This window comes from Bubalus bubalis, chromosome 5 (genome assembly GCF_019923935.1).
Source record: "Bubalus bubalis isolate 160015118507 breed Murrah chromosome 5, NDDB_SH_1, whole genome shotgun sequence".
NCBI classification, from domain to species: Eukaryota; Metazoa; Chordata; class Mammalia; order Artiodactyla; family Bovidae; genus Bubalus; species Bubalus bubalis.
In genome coordinates this window covers 47,186,574-47,213,011 of record NC_059161.1, presented here as the reverse complement: position 1 = coordinate 47,213,011, position 26,438 = coordinate 47,186,574, and the positions used below count along the sequence as shown (strand labels likewise).

Sequence of the window (26,438 nt, the reverse complement as noted above, 5' to 3'; positions counted from 1 at the left end):
AAACTTGGCTGTCAGAGGTGCAGGTGCTCCAGAGCACGGAGGAAGCAGGAAGAACTGGAGGCAAACAAGAGCTCTCATAGAAAAGAGAAGCCTCGAGGAGCTCGCAGGGAAACAGCCCACTAACATAAGCTACAGAAGCAGTTCCAGCTTCCTCAAGCAGAACAGCCTCATTTCTGGTCGTCATAACGTTAAGTATGGACCTAGGTAACTTAACATTCATAGAATTTTAGAAATTTGAGCATCAGGTTAAAAGTAGTAACTTCAGAGAAGGCGCAGTGTAGTGGTATGAGCCCAGCTTGAATTCTTACTAGTGGTGTGATGCTGGACACGTCACTTAATTTTTCTGTTTCTCAATTTTTAAAAAATAGAAGTAGTAAAGTAGTACTCCTCTCAGGTAGTTGTGAATAAGTTAATAGTTTTAAACACCTAGAATAGTATGTAATAAGCATTCAGTAAGTGTTAGTTACTGGAGTTCCCTGGTGATTCAGTGGTAAAGAATCTGCCTGCCAATGCAGGAGATGGCTAATTCTATCCCTGAGTTAGGAAGATGCCCTGGAGGAGAAAATAGCAACCCACTCCAGCATTCTTGCTCCAGTCTGTGGGGTCACAAAGAGTTGGACACGACTGAGCACGTGCACACACACACACACACACATAGACAAGTGTTAGTTACTGCTGTTATGATAAGAAAAGCAGTTAAAACAACTTTGGCATCCTGTAGAGTACCTACTTTTAGTGAATACATATGCAGTCAATTTTTTTTAAAAAGCACTATCAACTTAATTCATAAATAGCTACCTGTGACTACTTTCACTTCTACTTCCTTTCACCCTACCCTAAAATACACTTCCAAGTTACCTAGGTCCACACTTAACGTTATTACGACCAGAAATGAGGCTGTTCTGCTTGAGGAAGCTGGAACTGCTTCTGTAGCTTATGTTAGTGGGCTGTTTCCCTGCGAGCTCCTTGAGGCTTCTCTTTTCTATGAGAGCCCTTGTTTGCCTCCAGTTCTTCGTGCTTCCTCCGTGCTCTGGAACACCTGCACCTCTGATAGCCACCACTGGCTTTTGCCATACCACTCCCATCCCATTCTACCTCAGCTCCCTGTGTTCCAGCCCCTGCTGTGTCCTCTTTCACATTGCAAATCCCACAGCATCAGAACAGTATATAGCATAGAATGAGCAAGTAGGAAGGTAGTTAGGGTAGGAAGAGGACACCTTACTCGCTGGCAACATGATTGAGGTGTTGTGCTGCTGGCCACTTCCTTCAGATTTCCCAGAGCATTACTGCAGTACCTGGTCCTTATATGATTCTATACTGTCAATTATGTAATACATTCGCATTTAAATTAAATATGTTTGTCTGGTTCAGTTGGCTTCTCTAAGGGTCGTGGTTTGGATGGGGGAGTCTGGGGAGCTGACTTGGCTTGATCACCCAAGTGTTCTTGATGTGCAGTGAATGTGGGATTTGTAGTTCAGAGACCTGATTTTGAATCCCAGTAGTTCTACTTCTGAGCTCGAATCTTGATTGTTACTTCATGCTGTGTGCCTCGTTGTCCTCACCTGTCCTGCCTACCAGCTAGAGGTATGAGCAAATGATACTATGAGCATAAGAAGTAAAACCTGTTTTTCTTTCTATATCTAATTTGTTAAAATGCTTCATAGTTGATTTATATAAATGATTTTTTTTCCTTCTGCTCTTTTAAATTTTCTCCCCTTTTATAATTTTAAACCATCAGAAGACTTTTTGCTCCCAGGTGTTCTCAATTACATTTTGAGAGATGAAACTTTGTGTCTGGCTCATATTTCCTCAGCCTTTTTTAGACTGCAGGGTATATTTCTGTCATAAATGCTAGCATGTTAAAATTATGTTTTTTAATCTCTGAAAGTTCCTAGTACATTTGTTAAAAGCAATAAGTGTTTAATATTTAAGAGAGTCAAGCATTGAGCTTTGAGCAGATCTTATAGGTCATCTTAGGTCTTTTAAGTAAATATGGTATTTTAGGATGAGATGGTTTTAAATAAAATTGGTTTAGAACTGTGGCATTTCTCTTATACTGTGTATCTATCTTCTGCATATCAGACATTTGTTAATTAATATTTTCTTTTATTCTTTTCTCTTTCATCATGCTCCTTTTCTCAAAAAGCTTTTCTCTTTTGTAATTAATATAGAATATGTTGGTAAACTCAAAATATAATTCTTAAAACACTCTAAAATTTGCATATTGAAAATGAGCCTGAAATTAGAGTTTATAAATGCCTGAGCTTTTGAATTTTTTTTGAATTAATTTTTCCTCCTTTCTGTGAAGCATGTTAGGAGGTTATTATTTAGGATTATTCATAAATCATGCTAATATGTGATCTTGAGTTTAGCAGTATTCTGCTGTCTCCTTATATCAGAAATAAGACTGCAGCTTCTATTTTTGTTTGTTTGTTTTTGGTAGACTTAGAAACTGGTATTCTGTGACATATTACAAAGTGCCAGCTATGCAAAGGAATTTGAGAATATGATCATAATAGCACAACGCCTTTATGTATTTTACTTTCTAACATTCTAAACTTATTCATTGTGGAGGGAACCTTCTCAAGCAAGCTTTGATGGCCATCTCAAATCCAGTAAAATAAAGAACAAGGAAAATGAGATTCAAACAGAAAGAGTAATTTTTAGTTTCAACTTACCAAAGGAAAGCATTGGACACTTATACAATGTCCGCATTCCAGGCAGTTAAGTATAACGTTGTTCTGTGTTTTATAAATCAAGTGGATTCCAGGTCTTTAACTTCTAGTATGTCAGGAAAAATCATCATCACCATTTACCATCTTGTGTCCAGTGGACCCTTTGAGTCTTCTTACAAATAGTTTACACAAGTAAGAAAAGATGAGAGAACAACTAGAACTTTTATTAAAAAATGAGATGTGTGTGTGCATGGTAAGTCGCTTCAGTCATGTCCAACTCTTGTGGCCCCATGGACTGTAACCCATCAGGCTCCTCTGTCCATGGGATTCTCCAGGCAAGAATACTGGAGTGGATTGCCATTTCCTTCTCCAGGGGATCTTCCTGACCCAGGTACCAAACCCACATGTCTTTTGTCTCCTGCATTGGCAGGTGGATTCTTTACCCCTAATGCCTAATGCCACCTGACAGACTCCTATTTTTGTTCCATATTTTCCTGGTTTTTTAATATATGTAACACAGAATGAGTATTGTTCTTTGAGAGCCACGAATGTGTCAGTTGTCATGCATTCTGTGGGATATATATATCCATTTTATAGATGCTGATTCAGATTTCAAGTACATCTCTCGCTGGTTCTAGTTTACTATTATTTCTAGTTTTTCTTGCTCTTGCATTATCAAAATGCATTATTTTTAAGATTTTTGACAGTTTAAAATTTTATCAAAAAGGTCATCTTCTTTTTCTTCCATAATTGTAAAACATTACAACAGTTGCCAGATCAGTTCAATGATTTTATTTCTCTTAATACATCATCTCTTTACTAACAGTTACTTTTATATAGGTACATTTGTTCTCTTACATACTAAATCAAATAAACATTAAAGCACAAACATTAAAAAATGAGAGAAAACTGTCACAATTTCTTTTAAATTGCAGAATCGTCAGTTTTGTGTTTAAAAATACTGTGTAATTCCTCTTCCTGACTTAGGCTAACTGGATGAAAAATATTTTTTAGGGTTTTTTTTTTTTTCTTTTTTTTTTTAACTTTGGAAACATTCTTCTCTCATCAATTCTTGTGTTAGGCAAAATTCATCTAGGATTATCTTCATCTGAAGACCCATGGTTTGATAGTTTGCTTATTTTGTTAACGTTTTATCATTGTTGTTATAGTCTAGAATGCTGCTCTACCTTTTGTATTTACCCTTATAACTGAAAAGTTTCCCCTTTCTTCTTTGCCTTTAGGCATGTTAAATAAAAAATGCTGAATTCTCAATTTTGCTCTTTAATAGCTTTTTGAAAAAGGGCAAAGATGCTGTCTTCAGCTTCTTGGGAAAATGATGCAATATTTTTTGGATATTGTAGTAAGAAACCGAAAGTTTGTACAGTATTTCATGATTGCATCACCCATCTAGCTCTGTTTGATATTCACCACACTATCCATGTGTAGCTATTGAGCACTTGAAATGTGTCTAGTCTAAAAAAGAAGGTACTGAATAAAGAATGTAAAATGCTTTCTTAATTTTTATATTCATTATTTGTTAAAATGGTACTACTTTGTATGTGTATGTTAATTAAAATATTTTATGAAAATTAATTTCACCTCTTTTCACCTGCTAGAAAATTTAATAGTATACCTACTAATATAGTATACCTAGTATAGTATACTAGTGTGTTCTAGATAATTCTATTCTTCTGTTACTATTTTGGTCATTTCCACAGTAAGAAATAATTGATAAAATGAAATAATTATGGGATGATGATGTTGATGAAACAGAATATTTTGAGATACAGGAAAAATAATGTTTCTATAATGTATCGTAGATTCATGTAAGGGTCTTGTAATGTATCTTAAGTTCTTAAAAGCGTCCAAAGGACTCATATGGCAATTGTAAAATAGAATAAGTTTTATTCAGTTTTTTTAAGTAAATTTTCATTTTCTTCTTTAAAACACTTCTAGGAATAAAAATAGTGAAAGTTCAATCCTCACCAATAATTAAAACTGTCCAGAAAAAAAAATTGAGTCTAGTGAACCCTGATATTATATCTAGAGCTACATATTTCACCTTTTGCAATTTCTGACTTCAAGTAGAATCTTTTCTTGGAACCATTTTTAGATGCCTAAATTTGTCTTGGCAGCATAGTAGACTTAGAGGAACTGCAAGTTGGTTCTTTGTGTGTTATTTGTAATAGTAATAAAGGGCTTAGTATGAAATCTTTCATTATGAAATCACTTATTACAAAATGCATTTTATGATGATACTCAAGCTGTGTTAGCCACCATTCGATCTATACTTTACAGTATAAGGTTTGAATATTTGCTTGTCTAAAATATAATAATTCTTCAAATATTAACTTAACATCTTTTTTATCTCTTGTAGACTTTTGTGAATGATGTTAGAATTCCAGAACAGACTTATATCACCTTGAAACTTGAAGATAAGTTGAGATTTGGATATGATATCCTTATATGATTTTGTGCATTTATTAAATTTATTCAAAAATCTTTATTCTGGTATAAATTAAACATTTCTTCAGACATAAGAATTCATAATATAAGCATGCTGAAAGTCTCTTTGCCCTTCCAAATTAAAATTCATGTTTAAAAATAATATATTTTCTTTCTGCTTATTATGCCTGTTCCTAAAAACAATGCTGGAAAAATTGATGAACTCTTTTTTTTCCTCCTCACTCTGTATTATAGTTTCAGCAGAAATATTCCTGCGGTACCATTACATATGCACTTTTATCAAAGAACTGAGTAGAAGACAGAGTGTGTAATAGTAGCCAAGTCTAGGGATTTATTGTTATACCTTGTAGTTGAAAATTGTTTAATTAAAATGCCACAGCAACAGAAAGAACATTTACCATGAATTAAGACTGGAAAGAACATTTACTGTGAGTTGAAACTAGAATACAATTTATCTGCCAAAAGTATTTTTTTCTAATTAGAGTAATTAAGTGATTTGGAAAAGCAAGTACTGAAATATCCAAGTTTAAGAAATGAGTGTAAACTCAGGAAGTATAGTGAAATGCTATACTTCAGAAATAGGTACTGTATCTCCAGGTGGCTAGATGTGTAGCAGATAAGCAAGCCTAAGTTTATTTATTTTACAATTATTTATTCAGTGTCTCCCATGTGCCAGACATAGTCCTTACAGTCTGGGGATGTTTTGTTGTTGTTCAGTCATGAAGTTGTATTCAACTCTTTTGTAACCCCACGGACTGTAGCCTGCCAGGCTCCTTCTGTCCATAGGATTTCCTGGGCAAGAATACTGGAATGAGTAGCCATTCCCTCCCCAAGGGTTTTTCCTGACTCAAGGATCGAACCCATGTCTCCTGCATTATAGGTGAGTTCTTTACCACTGAGCCACCAGAGAGCCCCAGTCTGGGGATACAGTACTAATTAAAACAGACCACAGTCTCTGTCCTCCTGGAGCTTACACTTTAATGGGGCTGGAGGTAGCTGACAGCACACACAAAAAGAATGATAGAGGGTGATAAATTCTATCGAGAAAAAGTGTGAATGGAATACAGAGAGCTAGTGGTGGTTCGTAAGAAACTATACTTTAAAAAGGCTGTTCATGAAGACTTCACTGAGAAGCCAACATTGGAGCAAAGATAGGGTGAAGATGCTGACCTTAAAATGTATCACCTTTAATAGGCCACTGTAAGAATTTTGGCTTTTAAGTGAAACAGGGAGCGATTTAGAGGGTTTGATCAGAGGAGTGAGGTGATAATGACTTACATGTTTAAGAGAATCCTCTGGTTACTCTTGTTCAAAGACTTAAGGGTGGGAGTGGGCAGGAGTGGTGAGAGGGAGACCAGTTAGAAGGTTGTTACGGTAGTTGCAGTAGCTCCGGGTGAGAAATAATGGAGGTTTGGACCAGGGTGATAGAAGCAGAGGTAGTGAGAAATGATAGGATCTGTACATGTCTTGTAGATGGAGCCAGTAATATTCCTGATTAGACTGGATATGGACTAAGAGAAAAGAGTCAAGGATGAATCCAAAATTGTACAGTTGATGTAAACAATTAGAAAAATGGAGTCACCATTAACCAACAGCATGTTCTGTAGGTAGAGCAGATATTGTGGAGAAAATGGGAAGACTCTCCGCCCCCCCCAGTCCATTTAAATTTGATATAATTGAATTTGGTTTAATTGAATTTTTCAATTGTTAATGTTTTCTATTTGACTTCTACTTTCATTATTAACTTCTTCCAAGTGAAAGCTGAGATCATTCGAGACCTTTCTTTTCTAATATAGGCATTTAGTGCTATAAAATCCACTCCCCGCCCCCCACCCAGTACAAGCATACCTTAGAGATACTGTGGTTTCAGTTCCAGACCACTGTAGCATTGTAAGAAGCCAGCCACAAAAATTTTTTGGTTTCCCAGTGCATATGAAAGTTAATGTTTAAATGACATTGTAGTCTATTAAGTATGTGATAGCATTATGTCTAAAAAATGTGTATATACCTTGATCAAAAAATGCTTTATTACTAAAAACTGCTATCATCTGAGCATTCTGTGAGTCATAATCTTATTAAGGATACAGGGTCTTGCCTTGGTGTTGATGGCTGCTGACTGCCTAGGGAGGTGGTTGCTGGAAGTTGGGGTGGCTGTGGCTATTTCTTAGAATAACACAACAGTGAAGTTTGCCACATCAATTGACTCTTCTTTTCATGAGTGATTTCTCTGTAACACACAGTGCTCTTTGATTGCATCTTACCCAAAGCAGAACTTCTTTCATAATTGGAGTCAGTCTCTCAAACCTTACTGCTGCTTTATCAACTAAGTTTATGTAATACTCTAGTCCTTTGTTGTTATGCTAACAGTCTTCATTCACAGCATCTTTACCAGGAGTAGATTCCATTTCAAGAAACTGCTTTCTTTGCACATAAGAAACTTCTTATTCATTCTAGTTTTATCATGAGATTGCAGCAGTTTAACCACATCTTCAGGCTCCACTTTTAATTCTAGTTCTTTTGCTATTCCCACTATCTCAGCAGTTACTTCCCCCACTGAAGTCTTGAACCCCTCAAAGTCATTCATGAGGTTTGGAATCATCTTCTTCCAAACTCCTGTTACTGATAATTGACCCTTCCGTAAATTACAAATGTTCTAATGGCAACTAGAGTGGTGAATCTTTTCCAGAAGGTTTTCAGATAACTTCCCAGATCCAGCTGAAGAATCACTGTGGCAGCTGTAACCTTATGAAATGTATTTGTTCAGTAATAAGACTTCAGGTATTTCCCTGGTGGTCCAGTGGCTAGGCCTTCACACTCCCAATATCGGGGTGCAGGTTCAATCCTTGGTCAGGGAAATAGATCCCACATGCTGCAACTAAGACCTGGCACAGCCAAATAAATAAAAATAAATAGTTTTTTTTTAAATAATAAGGCTTTAAAGTCAGAATGTCTCCTTGATTCATGGGTTGCAGAATGGATGTTGTTGTTAGCAGGCATTAATTTTGTCCATCTCCATCAGGGCTCTTGGGTGACAAGGTGCATGGTCAGTGAGCAGAAATACTTTGAAAATAATCTTTTTTTCTGAGCATACATGCATGCTAAGTCTCTTCAGTCGTGCCCCACTCTTTGCAATCCCATGGACTGTAACATGCCAGGCAGTAGGTCTCAAACAGTGGGCTTAAAATATTTAGTAAACAATGTTGTAAACAGATGTCCAGTCACCCAGGCTTTATTATTTCATTGGGAGAGGACAGGCAGAGTAGATTTAGCGTAATTCCTAAGGGCCCTAAGATACTCAGAATGGTAAGTAAGCATTGGCTTCAACTTAAAAGTCACTACCTGTATTATCCCCCCTAACAAGAGAATCAGCTTGCCCTTTGAAGCAAAGTCATTGACTTCTCCTCTCTAGCTACGAAAGGGTGTCTTCTTCCAAAGAAGACTGTTTTGTCTGCACTGAAAATCTGTTGTTAAGTGTAGTCGCCTTCATTATAATTATCTTAGCTAGATCTTCTGGATAATTTGCTATAGCTTCTACATCAGCAATTGCTGCTTCACTTTGCACTTTTATGTTATGGAAATGGCTTCTTTTCCTGAGCTTCATAAATCATTCTCTGTAAGCTTCAAGCTTTTCTTCTGCAACCTCTCTTAGCCTTCATTGAAGAGAGGGCCTTGCTCTGCATTAGGCTTTGGCGTAAGGGAATGTTGTGGCTGGTTTGGTCTTCTATTCAGATCACTAAACTTACTCCATATTTACATTAAATCTGTTTAGCTTTCTTACCATGCATGTGTCACTAAAATAGCACTTTTAATTTCCCTCAAGAACTTTTTTCTTTCCATTCACAATTTGGCTGTCACATGAGGCCTATCTTTGATCCCGTCTTGGCTTTTTTTTTTTTTTCCCCTCAAATGTCCCTCCATCTCTCTCTCTCTTTTTTTTTAACACCAAAAATATTTTTCTGTCTTGGCTTTTGACATGCCTTCCTCACTAAGTTTAGTCATTTCTAGCTTTTAACTAAAAGTACAAGATGTGTGACTCCTCATTTCACTTAAATGTTTAGAGGCTGTTGTGGGGTTATTAATTGGCCTAACATTAACGTCGTCATTTCTTAGGGAATAGGTGACCAGAGGGAAGAGAGAGAAAGAACGGCCAGTTGGTAGGCCAGTCGGAACGTGCACAACATCTATCAATTAAGTTCACCGGTATATATGGGTGAAGTTCATGGTGACCCAGAACAATTACAATAGTAACATCAAAGATCACCGATCAGGGACTTCCCTGGTGGCCCGGTGGTTAAGAGTTCACCTTCCAATGCAGGGGACTCAGATTCGATCCCTGGCTGGGGACCGTGCACCACAGCTGCTGAGTCTGGGCACCTCGATAGAGAGCCCATGTGCCACAAACCCATGGACCACAGGCAAAGAATCCCACGTACTGCAGCAAAGACCCTGCGTGCTGCAGCTAAGACCTGACACAGCCAAAAATAACTGATCACAGATCCCCATAACAAATATAAAAATAAGGAAAACGTTTGAAATGTGCGAAATTACCATACAGAGACACAAAGTGAGCAAACGCCATTGGAAAACTGGCTCTGATAGAGTTGATTGGTGCAGGGTTGCCACGGACCTTCAATTTGTATGAAACACAGTGTCTGCAGAGCACAATAAAGGGCAGTACAATAAAGTATGCCTGTACTGCTTTAACACGCAAGATACTTTCTAGTTTCTCTTTTGGTCTTTGTTTGAGTTATCTTTGTTACTTAGTTTCTAAATATTTGGAATTTTTCCAAGGGACTTTCTGTTATTAATTTCCAATTTACCCATAGTGGTCAGAAATATACTTCATGTATTTCAAATCCTGTCCTGTCACGCATGGTATATCTACTCTATCTTGGTAAATATGCTCTGTGTACTTGAGAAGAATGTGCATTCTGCTGTTGTTGGGTGGAGTATTCTATTAGGTCAAATTAGTTGTACTGTTGTTCACATTTTCTCTATTTTACTGATTTGTTGTCCAGTTGTTGTGTCAATTATTGAGAAAGCAGTATCAAAATTTCAGACTCTCATTGGGTTTGTTTCTCCTTGCAGAAGTATTGGCTTCATGTAATTTAAAACACTGTTATTAGAAGTGTAAACATTTAGGATTGTTGTGTCTTCTTGATGAGTTGATCCCCTTTGTAATTATAAAATGCTTTGCTTTATCTGTGATAACATTTTTTTGTGCTGAAATCTGGTTTGTCTGGACATTAGTTTTGGATTGGTGTTAGCATTGTATATCACTTGCATTCTTGTATTTTTAACTTATTATTGTCTTTACATTTGAACTAGGTAGCACATAGTTGGTCTTAGTTTTTATTCAGTTTGATCATTTCTGCCTTCATCCAGGGATTTAGCGCATTCATTTAATGATGTGGTTATTAAATCTATCGTATTGATATTTGTGCTCTATTTGCCCCATCAGTTTTTTCTCTTTTTCTCCCAATTTATTTTGGATTATTGAGTTTTTTTATGATTTAATTTTGTCTTCTTTGTTATTTTACTATTGTAACCCTTTTTTAAAAAAATAATGGTTAAGATTTTATAATTTTATCTTTAATTTTAAGCTGTATCTTCAAATGACATTATACTACTTCACATACAGTATAAGAACGTTACAGTGGTATACTTTCTTTTTTCTGTCCTGATCTTTGTGTTGTGGTTGTCATACATTTTATTTCTATATGTGTTACAAATTGCATTCTACATTGATATCAGTAAAGCATTAGTTATCTTTTAAAGAGGTTTAAATAATAAGAAAAATAGATTTTTATGGCCATTGTATTCATATCTTAAACCACTGTGCTTACATTTCTTGTGCTTTTCATCCTTTTTTATATTGATAGATCCACATTTTCATCTAGTTTCATTTTCTTACTGTGTAAAGAACTTCTAATATTTTTTTTATAGTACAGCTCTGCTGATGATGAATTCTTTCAGCCTTTGTGTGTCTGGAAAAGCATTTCACCTTAGTTATTAAAAGTTATTGTTGCTGGACATTTCAGTACTTTAAATTTGTTGTTCTCTCTTGCATTGGTTCCCTTTTCCCCTGGTTTTGAGCAGTTTGATTTTCATGTGCCTTTGTGCAGTTTTCTTCGTGTCTCTTGTGCTTGGGGATTTTTGAGCATGTTGGATCTGTGGGTTTATACTTTTAATCAGATTTAGAAAAAAAATTCAGCCATTATTTTTTTTAATTCTTTTTTCTGTTTTCCCCACTTTTTTTCCAAGGACTTCATTTAAATGTATATTGGGCTACTTGAAGTCATCTCTTAGCTTACTGAGGCTCTATTTATTATTTTTTTAATGAGTATCTGTTCTCTGTGTGTTTCACTTTGGGTTGTTATTATTGTTGCATTGTCTTCAGATTTATTAAACTTTTCTTTGTCTGTGTCTGACATGCAGTTTCCCTATCCAGTATAGTTTTCAGCTCTAAAATTTGTATTTTGTCTTTTATATCTTTCAAGTCTTTACATATTTTTTAAACATATGGAATACAGTGATATTTACTGTGTTAAAATGTTTGTTGACATTTGTGTCAGTTCTGGGTCAATTTTGATTGATTTTTACATTCATTGTTTTGACTGAATGACAGACATTGTAAATTTTTTTACCTTGTTGAGTATTGTATGTATACTTTTGGATTCCTATAAATATTTTTGAGCTTTGTTCTGGGACACAGGTTACTTTGAAATAGTTTTATCATGTTGAGTCTTGCTTTCCTAAAATTTTTTGAACTTCTAAGATTAGTCTGGGGCTAATTAATTCCCCATTACAGAAGCAAGACTTTTCTGTATACTCTGCTTTAGGGGTCAGCAAGACCATTGGTAAACCTGGCTCTCAGCCTGTGTTTGTAAATAAAGTTTTATTCCTACCCAGGCATATCCACTCATTTACATCTTTCTTTAGCTGCTTTTGCACTATCATAGCGGAGTTGAGTGGTTTAAACAGAAATCATATGGCTTCCAAAACCTAAGAAGTTTACTGTCTGGCCCTCAATAGATAAACAATTTGCCGACCCCTGCTTTATTGAGTGACCCTGTATACATGAGGTTTTCCAGCTTGGCTGTTGTGATTAGACACTATTCCTGGCCTTCTCTGAGTAAGGGGCACTATTACCTCGAATACTTTCAGGTGGTTCTTGTCCCAGCCATAGGTATAAGTTTTCTCAAATTAATGTGCAGATCAGTACCCAACTGAATACTTGAGCCAGCCCCCGTAACAATCTCTGGAATACTACTACTGTGCAGCTTTCTGAACTGTAGTCATCTTGGTCTGCCCAGACTCTCAGCCCTCTATTCTTCCACAGCTTAGAGTCTGCCAGGTTTGGCCTTCCTTACCCCTCCCTCCAGTGTGACTTGGAAGGTCTCTAAAGATACTGAGTTAGGGCAGTGATTGCACCCCCCTTGATTTGTTCCTCTTCACTCAGGAATCACTGTCTTTTGTTACCTGGTATTGATTGTCTTTGCAAACCATTGTTTCATGTATTTTTTTCTGTTTTTCAGTTGTTTCTTATTCAAAGAAGTGTGGAAATAATTTATAAATATTAATGATTTTTAGTAAACAAGATTTAAGTAAGCATGTCACTTTTTCTGAAATTTCTTGAGATATAATTGACATACAGCTCTAGTTAATATGATTGTATTGTGTATTTTGTAACTTGACATCATAAGTAATTGTACCTTAGATTGTCATTTTTCTGAATTAAGCAAGCTGAAAACAGTTACCTGGGTCTGTACCACTAGCAAGATAGTAGCTTTGAAGGTGACAGCTGGAGTCAGAGCAGTCTCAAAAATCTCAGTCATACTAGAATTCTCAGTTAAATTCATAACCTAAACAAGAGGAATCTTGAGTTCTTTGGTCTCCCACACAGGAGTTTTTTGGTAAGACAAAGTATGTGAATCTGAGTTATACCCTCTTGATAAGTTTTCCTTGATCCTAAAGAAGTCTAAATTTAACAGGATGCCCTAGACTAACTGTGAGGAATAGCCTTAATTAAAGCACTCCCAGGAGAAACTTGAAGCAGCAGAAAGCACTCACAGCAGGCTAAAATCATTTGTTTCCCATTGAAAAATAGAAATGACTTCCAGTATTTTTAAGATGGTGTTTTCCACTGTAAATGTAGGAATGCAGTGAATCTTCTGCGGCTGTTAATGAGTTTTTTGGGAGTAAAACAAAAGCTTACTAGAATTTTTACTTTTATTCAGTACTTAACTATGAACTGTATATAGTCATATATACCAGCAAATGTGTATCAGCATATATACATAATAAAAAAGGAAATTTTTTATTATTTCACAGTTACTGGAAGCAATGTAAAGTGATAAGAAAGCCCTGGACTAGTATTCAGTTGACTAGATTTTTATCTTGGGTTCTGCCTCTCTAGTCCTCAAGTTCCACGGGGACTTGAGAATGGGAAGGTGGGTTAATGGAATTGAATAGGATATTCCCAAAGTGCTTTACAATTCTAGAAAATTCTGAGTTTTTATTATTTTAATGAGTAGAACTATGGATCAAATACTTGTAAACAAGTTTACCGCTTGTTATGCATGGGAAGTCTATTTTTCTCCCAAGTGGTCATAATAATTATAGCTTTCTACCCTTGAAGTCATGGGTGCTCTGAACTGATAAAGAAGACTAAAATTTACTATGTGGTTACAAAAGTCCTTTCATTAAGGGGTTAAGTGATGGTGAGAAATGTGACCTCTGTTGTTTAGTGAAAGATCTTTTTAACATACAGAGGCATTGTTCTTTTTGGCATAATAATGAAAGCATTCATTATATCTAGCACTTGGTTCTAATCTGTATAGAATCAGTTGTTTGATAATGTAATTTGACCCTGATTGCAATTCATGGGGGGAAGGAGTGGTTGTAGTTGCTATAAAGACCCTAATTATAGCATTTCTTTTGCACTTTCAAGATGAATTTCATTTTTATCAGTGCTTGTGAAGTAGGAATAATTGAATTCTTCAGGATTTACTGTTGGGTAATCCCTGATGACACTTCTTTTTAGATTTTTGTGGTTAGCTATCAATATCATTTGACCCAGGTGCTTTTCTTCTTTGTGGTTATATTACTGTTAGTGAGAACTGAAAACGTCTTTTGTGCTTAGGTTAATCACCCAGTTGTTTGCTTCTTGAAGGCCGTGAATATTACCTAAGTTTGGAATTACTTGCTAGACTTTTTAAGATTTTATTTAGTATTAAAAATTTTTTATATTTGTGAACATAATTTAACATTTAACTTTTTAACACTTGACTCTTAGGGAAATATGGTCATTCTCTTATTATAATTGCTTCTTGAAAATAGGACAATTCCTGTATTATCTTTGATTGTTTTAAGCTTATCAGAGTTTTGAAATTATATTCTTCCTTAGCCCTGTTTACATACAAATCTTTTCACTGTAGTACGAGGAGAAATGAGGGTCCCTGAAGAAGCTCTCAAGGTAAACATTTTTACTTATTTCTTTTGTAAACCTGCCATTTACTAGGGTTGATTTCACTCATGGATATTTCACTTCCATTTTAAAATGTTTTGTAGCATGAGAAATTTACCATTCAGCTTCAGTTGTCCCAAAAATCTTCAGAATCAGAATTATCAAAATCTGCATGTGCCAAAAGCATAGATTCAAAGGTAGCAGATTCTGCAACAGAAGTGCAGCACAAACCTACAGAAGCACTAAAATCTGAGGAGAAAGTTGTTGGTAAGTTAACCTCTTTGAAAATATGTTTATTCTTGATTATAAAGAAGTTGCATGCTTCCATGTCCTTATAAAAATAATTAATGATAATGACAATTTCAGAGTGGGTTTTAATGCAGCCAGTTCTTCTTAGAAAGCAGTGTAGAACATAATTGTATGGCAGTTGTATGTAAGTGTATTTAGTATATTTATTTGAGGAAAGTAAATATAATTTACCTTAATAGTATTTTTATTATTTGATGTTTGTCTGCTTTTTTCCCCCTAGATTATAACTGAAATGAATGAAAAGGAAATGTCCAATAATGGCTACATTATCATAATTATTATGATATGTATCATATTACAGTAGGAGCTTTAAGAATAGTTTATATACATAATCCCAGTCATATAAAAACAATTTTTAAAACTGCTAGAAATTATCAAATTGCTCAAATATAAGCTTATTAGTCCAGTTAACAACTGGCTTAAATTTAGTTACTGTGCAGTGTCCTTAGGCTTTAAAATTTTTTTAAAAGTCACTTATACCAAAATTTAGTTTTGTCTTTTATGTTTAGACTTATGAGCCATTTCTGTGTGCCAGCGAACAAGTTGCACTTTGATTAAAAGCTTTTGGACTCTAGCAGTTTATATTACATAGATATTAGCCAGTGCAAAATTTGTTTCTCATGTTCAATATTGAATGAGATCCACAAATACTATTCAACTTAGAGTATTTTCTGCTATCTCGACTATGCAGTTAACCCTTGAACAGCACTGGTTTGAACTATTGAGCAGCTGCTGCTGCTAAGTCGCTTCAGTCGTGTTCGACTCTGTGCGACCCCATAGATGGCAGCCCACCAGGCTCTCATATCCCCAGGATTCTCCAGGCAAGAACACTAGAGTGGGTTGCCATTTCCTTCTCCAATGCATGAAAGTGAAAAGGAAAAGTGAAGTTGCTCAGTCGTGTCTGACTCTTAGCAACCCCATGGACTACAGCCTACCAGGCTCCTCCATCCATGGCATTTTCCAGGCAAGAGTTACTGGAGTGGGTTGCCATTGCCTTCTCCGTGTTGAGCAGCACTATTTTTTAAAAAATGCACATTTTTTTTCTATAATTAATACTACAATACTACACAGTCCACATTAGTTGAATCCATGAATACAGAAGTGCTTCCCTCATGATTCAGATGGTAAAGAGTCTGCCTGCAATGCGGGAGACCCAGGTTTGATCCCTGGGTTAGGAAGATCCCTTGGAGAAGGAACTGGCAACCCACTCCAGTATTCTTGCCTGAAGAACCCCATGAACAGATGAGCCTGGTGGGCTAGAGTCCATGGAGTCACAAAGAGTTGGACATGACTGAGTGACTAACACAGGAACTGTGGATTTGGAAGTGAAAGTTGTTGAATAAGTGTTCTGCTCTTTGCAACCCATGGACTCTACCCGACCAGGCTCCTCTGTCCATGGGATTCTTCAGGCAGGAATACTGGAGTGGGTTGCCAGTTCCTTTTCCAGGGGATCGAACCCAGGTCTTCCGCATTGCAGGCAGATTCTCTACCATTTGAGCCACCAGGGGAGCAGGCTAACTATAAGTTATACTATGCTTGAATTTTCAACTGCAGAGAATGTGGAGGCTCCTAAACTCTGCATTGTTCAGGGGTCACCTGTACTTTGTTTTTCATTAAATCAACTGGGCAATTCTAGCATTCTCCAAAAGCATGTTTGTTTGTTTGTTTTCCTGTTTTCATGTGCTTTTTCCCCACTTCTTTACAGATACTTCTGCCATGCCCCGTGGTACTCCATTATATGGGCAGCCTTCATGGTGGGGGGATGATGAGGCGGATGAACAAAGACCTTTCAAGTCAAATGGCAAACCTGAAGAGAAAAATCACGAAACTGGAACATCAGGTAAAAAAATCTCAAACTATGACATTAAATGGTTTTAAGGACAAACTTACTATCAAAGCAAAAATCTATTCTTAAAAGTGTATCTCCTATTATTTAAATGATACAGTTTAATAATATGGTTGGGCATTTTGAAATAATTATTAAAATGTTCTAACTAGACCAAAATAGTAAGTGCAGACTAACTCTGTGTGTTTTCACTAGATTGACAAGTATATAATCGTATTTTTAAATGAAAAATTTTTATTATGTTCAAAATGTATGAGGTTAAAGCTTCTTTAAAATCTCCGTGTGCCTGATTTTGAGGGGTATGATAGCAACAAGATTAGCTGTTAAGCAGCCAGAATGAAGAAATAATTCTGAATCACATTCTCAGGTTAATAGTCAAGGAACATATTCTTTTGTTGCTGGAGAAATTTAGGAATGAACTAAGTCAAAAGCCAGAAAATCAAGATTTCCAGGAAATAAATGGAGGTATCAGTTGCCTGTTACATAAGGACTTGTCATGGACATCAACACTGGTGGATGGAGCAGCCGGTTTCCTTGATAATGGGAGATAAGGATCAGAACTGGAGGAATTAAATACAGGCACCAGGGAGCAGTATGTAAAGCCAACTGGGACTCTGAGTCAAGGATAGATTTCATCAGCACTCCTGTCAACTTTCTACCTTTCACCACAATTCTACAAGATAAATAAGACATTTTTCTTAGCTGGAGAATAAGAACACTGGTTCTTATTCATAAATATACTCTAATTTTACCAGGATACAGATCTAAGAAAGCTGGCCTTATCAACTTGCTCTTAAAGTGCCCCAAACTAAAGTTGTCAACTTTGCAAATAAAGTCCCATCTCAGTTTTCTTATTTCTGTGGCCAACACAACTCTTTCTTCATGTTCAAGCTCAGAAGCTTAATATTATTTAGCATACCCTCAGATGCAAATGACAGAAATGCCACCTGATAACTAAACAGGACGGAAATGTACCGGCTTAAATAATGAACCTCTTTAGAATTGGTTAATACAGCATCTCAGTGGCATCATCTGCTAGGTTTTCTCTTGGACTCTCAGCCCTTCTGTTCAGTGGCTGCATACTAAGGAAGTTTCCCCTAATACTCATAGGCTGTTTGCCAGTAGCAGTTGGGGTGCATGCTACTTTGATCACATCCAGTCGAAAATAGCAAAGGTTACTTCTAAAAGACCCCCTGGGAACTTTCCCCAAAGTTTTTAATGCATCTGTCATTTCATTGATCTTTCATGAGTTCAGGAGTAGATCTCATGCTTATTTCTGAACCAATCCCTGGCAAGGGTTATGAGATTATCCTTAAGCCAGTCTTACCCATCCTGAAGCTGAATGTGGGGTTAATTTTCCCTCAAGGCACATGTGTTGTATCACGGACGAGCAGATACCTGGGAATGTTGGAGTTCTTTTTGGAGGAAGAAATAGGAAATGGATTTTGGAAGACAGTCAAGAATGTCTACTTTATTTGAAATTTTTGTGTCTTCCCTTCTTTTCACTTCATCTGTTATATTGCCTACTTCTCTCGTGCTTTTTTCCCCTTTGAATCATAACTGAACTATTTCCAATTTCAACCTTTCTGCAGTTCAGTTTGTGCAGTAAATCTAAGCTGTCCTTTATTTCCTTTGCTTAACAAAGACTTTATGTGAAGATTTTATATTTTCACACAGATTTTATGTCAAAATTTCCAACTGTATCCCACTTTCCTTAGCCTTGTATCCCACTACAGTTATCTAGTGCTCTCCCAGTGCATTCCCACAAAATTAGACTAATTTCTGCCTTCTCTTCTCCCATAGGAGTATATACACATAAATCCAGTAGTATAAAATTCTAAAGGATATGTCTGTGTATGTGTATCGTAACACTTTTATTAGTATTTTGTGTGTATTCCTTAACTGCACATTTCTTACTCCAGGGATCACATGTTATATTATCATGTGTACTAGAGCAACCTAGGAGAGAGAGAGGGAGGGAGAAAAGAAGGAAGGGTGAGAGAGAAGAGTGAGTGGGAAAAATGTACTAATTATTAGGGAGTTAAATGAAACACAGCATAATTTAATGTTCCCAGATTCTGAAAATAATTGTGATAGTGAGTTTATCTAGCCGTTAAAGATCCTTCTACCCAAAACAACTTCTGAAATCTGAAATAAATATCTTGTGGAACATAGTAAAGTATAATTGTAATTTTTGTACTGGAGACAGAACTATGATTTATTATGATTTATTAACAATAGATAATACTTCAGTGGTGCTTACTTTATCCAGACACTCTGAGTGCCCTGTGTATATTTAATCATTTAATCCTCATAGCTGTACCTGAAAGTAGTTACTATTATCATGCCCATTTTATAGTTCAGTAAGTGGCAACACAGTGATGTGAGTTTATTCACAAGGTCACTCAGCTAGCAAAAAGTGTAGCTGGGATTCTAAGCCAGGTGACCTGACTTACAGAGTCCATGCTATTACCCACAGTTAACTTTTCAGCAGTCATTACACACCCACCCACCCACATTCAAAATCATTCCAAAAGAATATACTTTGTAGAGTATAAAGACTAAAACACCCCAAAAACAAATTGACATAAAAATCAATCCCTCATGCCTCAGCATAATAAAATAAATTTCAAGCTGTGACGTGTCCAGTAGTAATTTCATCTATGTGAATGAAACTAAATTCTTAAATGATTATCAGCTTGTGTGGCCTATCTCATTGAGTATCTTTTCTGCCAGATGACAAAAGCTGCTTCATAATCGTGGGATTATTTTTTGAGTTAGAAGGAATTTAGTGATTTACATCTTTTGTTAAGAAGCTTAAAGCACTCTGTCAGATTCAGCTGATTAAAAGCTTTAATGAGAGTCTCATTTACTTTCATATATTAGCATCAGGATGTGATTGTTATGGTAAAGCATCTGTCTATAATGCGGGAGACCCGGGTTCGATCCCTGGGTTGGGAACATCCCCTGGAGAAGAAAATGGCAATCCACTCCAGGACTGCTGCTGCTAAGTCACTTCAGTCGTGTCTGACTCTGTGCGACCCCATAGATGGCAGCACACTAGGCTCCCCTGTCCCTGGGATTCTCCAGACAAGAACACTGGAGTGGGGTGCCATCACCTTCTCTGACTATTGCCTGGAAAATCCCATGGACAGAGGAGCCTGGTAGGCTACAGCCCATGGGGTCGCAAAGAGTCGGACATGACTGAGAGACTTCACTTTCACTACTATAGGATGAGGGAAACAGTTTACAAGTCTGATATAATTTATGATGCCAGCATGTGTTGTAAAGTTTGAAAATTAAATGCTATTTTATTCGGTCATTGTGAAATTAATTTTTTTTTTTTTAGTGTTTAAAATTGTGAAATATAAATGATTAGTTTATTTGTGCTCTAAGCATGCTTTTCTGGTAAAAACAGAAAGTGATTTGCTTCTTCATTACCAGTTTTTAGAATGTAGAATCTTAGTTGTCCTTTAGTTGCTAAGTCGCTTCCAACTCTTTGTGACCCCATGGACTGCAGACTCCCCTGTCCTTCATTGTCTCCCAGTTTGCTCAAACTCACGTCCACTGAGTCAATGATGCCATCCAACCATCTCATCCTCTGTCACCCCCTTCTCCTCCTGCCCTCCTGCCCTCAATCTTTCCCAGCATTAGGGTCTTTCTTTTCCAGTGAGTTCACTCTTTGCATCAGGTGGCCAAAGTATTGGAGTTTCAGCTTCAACATCAGTCCTTCCAATGAATATCAAGGTTGATTTTCTTTAAAATTGCCTGGGTTGATCTCCTTACTGTCCAGGGGACTCCCAAGAGTCTTCTCTAGCACCCAAAAATCTTAGTACTTATTTTGAAAGGTGAGCATTCTAGAAAGGATACTAGAGTATCTACTCCCTAGTAACTTATGTCCCTTTCTGTGGGTCCATGTGTATCCAGAATCTCCTACATATTTACCTTAAATTCCCCAAAATCCTGGAAGCAAGTATTAGAGCAGTCAAGTTCTCCTGAAGTAGAGTGAATATTTTGAGTCCTATTAAAGGAGAACTTGTCCTCGATTTAGTTCAGATGTGTTCTCTGACCTGCTAACATGGTTTAAACATTTTTTAAGTTATAATTAATGGCCTTAAAGTGTTGCATACATTTTGAAAAGGTTGCATATAACTGTGAAGAGTAGATTTTAGGCTCTTTTACACTGATTTTTTAATCTAATTGAACTAAATTTTAAGACTTTTGAGTTGTAATTCCTTTTTGGTAAATGGAGTTTCCCAGTCTTTGTAATTTGAAGTACTTGAACGTACTAGGTTGGATGGATATCTTAAGGAGAATTTGCCTTCATAATTACAGTCTTTGTAAGCATCTTGAAATAGCTTAATATTTCATGTAATTTAGAAGGCAATGGCACCCCACTCCAGTACTCTTGCCTGGAAAATCCCATGGACGGAGGAGCCTGGTGGGCTCCAGTCCATGGGGTCGCTAAGAGTCGGACACGACTGAGCAACTTCCCTTTCACTTTTCACTTTCATGCATTGGAGAAGGAAATGGCAACCCACTCCAGTGTTCTTGCCTGGAGAACCCCAGGGATGACGGAGCCTGATGGGCTGCCATCATGGGGTCGCACAGAGTTGGACACGACTGAAGCGACTTAGCAGCTTAGCAGCAGTACAGAAGAAGGAAGGGAACATTTTTTCCTAGATTATGTATATCATGAGATTCCCTGGAAAGTGACACAATCATAAAATGCCTTAAGAACTTAAGGATATTGCTCTTCTGGTTTAGATAACCATAATTGATTCTAGGATGATCATTTATTAAATACTCTTGGTTGAGATTAATAATTAAGTATTAGTATGAATGAAAATTATTCTAATAATATTTTATTCATACCAATGTTTTATTATTAATCGCATTAAGAGTATTTAGGGCTTCCCTGGACGGGGAGGCCTGGCATGCTGCGATTCATGGGGTCGCAAAGAGTTAGACACAACTGAGCGACTGAACTGAACTTGTAGCTGAAATGATAAAGAACCTGCCAGCAATTCAGGAGCCCCAGGTTCAATCCCTGGGTCGGGAGGGTCCCTTGGAGAAGGGAATGGCTACCCACTCCAGTATTCTTGTCTGGAGAATTCCATGGTCGGAGGAGCCTGGAGGGCTATAGTCCTTGGGGGTCGCAAAGAGTCGCACATGACTGAGTTTACTTTAGTATAAATAAAACAGGTTTTGAAGAGAAATTCATGTTAAATTCGTAAATTTCAGAATGATTTTTACCAGTACTAAGAAAGGAAAGCTCTTTTATTTTTCTATATTAATTTAGAAGACCCTTAATAATTTCTCTAGTGGGCCTACAATCCCAAGTATAGTAGGCCCACACTTAATCTGGTTTTATCATCTTTAGCAAAATGATTTCCTCTATTAATGAATTTTTCAGATGACCAAACTTCACTTTTACAACTGCAATTTTGTTTTTTAAGTTTAACCGTTCCCGTAATTTCTATTTAGCCATGTCATTTCCTTAAGCAAAGAAGGCTAAGTATAATTAAAATGTTTACTTTATGACTCAGAAGCCTCATTATGAATATCAATAATTGAACTATACGTTACAGTAACGTCCTTGGGAGACTTGATGTAAGATTGTTTGCCCGTATACTGAATGGTTCTGAACTGCTGTGTTTTTGAGCCACATGTCTGCTCTTTATTGTTTTTTGACTTATCTCGTTTTCTTAGTGCAGTATATCTGACTTTAATCCTTGCTTTTACATACCCTCCAGATTTGTCACATGTAAGCTGAGTAAATAGTCAAAAAGTTCTCAATGAGGGACTTTGCTCGTAGTAAAGATCACAGATATGAGGACATGGGTATTACCATATCTGTCTTGGGTTTTTTAGTTAGATGTTTGGTTTTAGTTTCTTGTTTCCCTAGTTAGCAGTGTTGGAGAGTTGGGGGAGAAAAAGTAAGAGAAACATTTATTTGTGTGCCTACTTTGTGCCAGACTTTTTCTGGGTGACTTATGCTATCTCAGTTAATACATATCTCACTGAATCTTCACAGCAATCTTATGGGTGGGTATTATTTTCTCATTTTACAATGAGAAAAATGAGAATTAAGAACTGATAGAGGTGGTACTTACCTGATTTCAAATCTTCTTCCTGCTTTCTGCTAAACCAGGCTGTTTGACTATAATCATCAGATCGTAAATGCTGTCTTTCTACTCTGTTGTGCTGTTTGACATTGTTAGATAACTGATTACTGGATAAATTGGGTGTTAGCCTATAGAGGTCTCAGTTTCTAACCTTTAGAGGAAAGTCAGTTTTGAAGTAGGAATAACTTAGAAAATAATAACCTTAAAAATAGTTACGTGCAGTTGGTGACCTCTGCTTTTTAATGTGTTATAAAGTGAAAGCATGTTAAAAGTATGTCAGAAATAACCGTGAAGTTTTTCTTCTCAAGGGAGGAAAATTGAGAACATACTCATTTGAATCATTAGTGACAAGTAGATGGTAAATGCTATCCCCCTGGGCCAGCTTGTTGCAGTTACTACTGCTTTATAGTTTAGTCACATCGTTTATTTGAGCATTCAGGTAGTGGGGGTAGGAGACTGCCGCTTTCTGTCCTCAGTGTTACTCTGTTTCTGTAAGGATGCGGAAAACAAAATGAGCGAATGAGGTCAGGTAGATAGGAAGGATAGTTCTACATGAAATTGGTCAGGTGCAGTACATTATTAAATTAGTAAATAAACCAGTGTATGGAAAAATAAAAACATCAGTGATTTTATCAATATATAGAGAGCAGTCAATGCATTTTACTCTCATGGTAATTATAAGTGACAGGCCTCCAAAGTAAACATTCAAGGGGACATTTTAATATTAAGGAAAAAATAAATGAGCTCTTTAATAAAGAAGTTTTTGGAACATTACTTAGGTTATTAAGAATCTTGTATATCCTTTTCTTCTAGGTAGTGTGTAGAATTACTGCTTTGATAGTATAGAGTTTTTCTGATACACTTTTTTATTTTCAGCGGTGAGGAAAAACTAAGTAGATTTGACAAGGATAATTTTTCTGTTAAAAATTGTTTTTGTTATATATTCTGTTTACTGTCTGTGTAATATTTTTCTCTTTTTTTTTTTTTTTTTTTTTCCGGAAGTGGAACTTGAGGTCTGTAATGATCTGTGCTCTCCTCCAGGGGATCTTCACAACCCAGGGGTCGAACCCAGGTCTCCCACATTGCAGGTGGACTCTTTACCATCTGAGCCACCAGGAAAGCCCCAAACACTGGAGTGGGTAGCCTATCCCTTCTCCAGGGGATCTTCCCGACCCAGGAATCAAACCAGGTTCACCTGCAATGCAGGCGAATTCTTTGCCGTCCTCGTTGGTTGTGTTTTACACTGGAGATGATTCTTAATTTGGAACTTCCCAGGTGGTGCTAGTGGTAAAGAACCCGCCTGCCAATGCAGGAGACATAAGAGACGTGAGTTTGATTCCTGTGTTGGGAAGATCCCCTAGAGAAGGGAATGGCAACCCTCTCCAGTATTCTTGCCTGGAGAATCCCGTGGGGAGGAGCCTGGTGGGCTGCAGTTCTTGGATCGCAAAAAGTCGGACATGACTGAAGCGACTTAGCACGCGTGCAGTACCTTGTGCCACACACTGGACTGTAGAGATGCTGCTGTTCCGTTCTTGTATAATCTAAAAGCAAACAGTTTTATGACTGTTTCATATTCAGAGTGTTGCTAAGAAACTGATTATAGCACCTGAAGAATTCCATCAGTATTTAATAGTTGGAAAAATGTTTCAAGAGACCAAATACTTCACTTAATTAGAAAAGTATTATAAACAACCTTGTCCCTCATATATTCTTTCCTAATAAATTATCTGTAAATGATTTTTCTATCAATGTGTTTTTAAAAGGAATGCTCTTTTGAGCTTTAGGGAAATAGTTTTTATTTGAATTCACTCTTTACTATCTTTATAATAGTTCTTTTGCTTCCTGAAAATCAAAGCAGTTTAATCTTAATTTTTTTTTGCATTTATAATATCTGATAACAGATTTAAAACATTTCGGTTATCATTTTCATTTTTATGCCTTCACATATTTTATATAGAGATGCATTTATTTTCATACCTTCTTATTTGTCTCTGAGGCAACAGAGGAATAGTGTTCCAGAATTACTTGCTTATGCCAACTCTTGTTGGTGATCTGAGATTTATAATTCAGCTTTCCTCTAAGGATTTTTGACAGTTGAGCACATTCTGCTGTATAGAAATGTACATGAATTTTCTTTTGGAATTAATTGGCTGGCAACTGAATTTTCTGTTTTTAACTTACTTGTTTCACACTGCTGCTTGGATTGCATTTTACAAGCAAACCACATGTCTTTACTCATTCTTTTCTTTATAAAATGTTATCTGTCTTCTTGTAAGGATCACACATTAGTAATATTATTTTTGTGATTCTGAAAGTAATATCTCTGAATTGTGATGGTGAAGAATGGTAAGTAAAATCATCCTGTCCAGAATGTTGCTTATGTATTAACCTCATGTTTCTTTCTTCATTTGAGCACTCGTTCTCCTTTAGAAATTTACTTGTTTTTGCAATATTTCATCCTCCTTACTTGATAAGGAAATTCATATTTTTTCTCTCTCTAGATATGTACATTGAACATGCATCTCCATCTACATTTGATTTCATTTCTTTTGTACTTTTGATGATTTCTGGATCCACATTGTAAACAATATAGACCTAGCCATGCAAAATCCCATCTCTTAACTGCTTTGCTATCCTTTGCACTGCTGCTTATCTTGCATCTCCTGTTGGTAATGGGAATGCCATGTTTATAATAAAAATTATTTCTCTTTTATGACTTTTGTCATTCTTTTTCATCTAAGCAGCGATCTGCCTTCTGATTTCCATGGAGTAATGGAAGTGGCCATTACTATACTCCTTCAAGTTCTAGAAGCTCCCAAATATTTTGAATTTTCTCTTATTTTTCTTATTAGGGTGCAGCATAGATGCCAAGCAAGTTGAAGAACAATCTGCAGCTGCAAGTGAAGAAGTACTTTTTCCTTTCTGTAGGGAACCAAGTTATTTTGAAATCCCTACAAAAGAATTTCAGCAACCATCACAAATAACAGAGAGCACTATTCATGAAATCCCAACAAAAGACACACCAAGTTCTCATACAGCAGGTGCAGGGCATGCTTCATTTACCATTGAATTTGATGACAGTACCCCAGGGAAAGTAACTATTAGAGATCATGTGACAAAATTTACTTCTGATCAGCGCCACAAGTCAAAGAAGTCTTCTCCTGGAACTCAAGACCTGCCAGGGATTCAAACTGGAATGATGGCACCCGAAAACAAAGTAGCTGACTGGCTAGCACAGAACAACCCTCCTCAGATGGTATGGGAAAGAACAGAAGAGGATTCCAAAAGTATTAAAAGTGATGTTCCAGTTTACTTGAAAAGGTTGAAAGGTAACTTTTCAGAACTTCCTTTTTTATGGTTAACTTCAGTCTTCACAGTTACCAAACTATGATTAGAAAAATAATTATATGATATAAAGCTCCTGCTTCTGCTTTTTTGAAGGTTTATATTTGATCTTAAAGTTCAAAAGCCAGCCATTCTGCGCATATCCAACTTACTCATTCAAAGCAGTCTGCCTTCATTTTCTTGCCAAAACCAAATTGGTT

The 26,438-nt window shown here is 36.6% G+C and overlaps 1 protein-coding gene across 12 annotated transcripts in view; it reads left to right on the top strand.

Annotated features, from left to right (window-relative positions):
• The window catches only part of CEP170 (centrosomal protein 170), a 137,601-nt gene that overhangs the window by 54,999 nt on the left and 56,164 nt on the right, over positions 1–26,438 (top strand). For all 12 annotated transcript variants that reach the window (XM_025287253.3, XM_025287252.3, XM_025287251.3 and 9 more), the window contains exons 4-8: positions 5,053–5,131; positions 14,561–14,619; positions 14,715–14,877; positions 16,625–16,759; positions 25,746–26,222. In XM_025287253.3, coding sequence (XP_025143038.3) covers positions 5,053–5,131; positions 14,561–14,619; positions 14,715–14,877; positions 16,625–16,759; positions 25,746–26,222 — 913 coding nt within the window. The remainder of the gene's footprint in view (positions 1–5,052; positions 5,132–14,560; positions 14,620–14,714; positions 14,878–16,624; positions 16,760–25,745; positions 26,223–26,438) is intronic.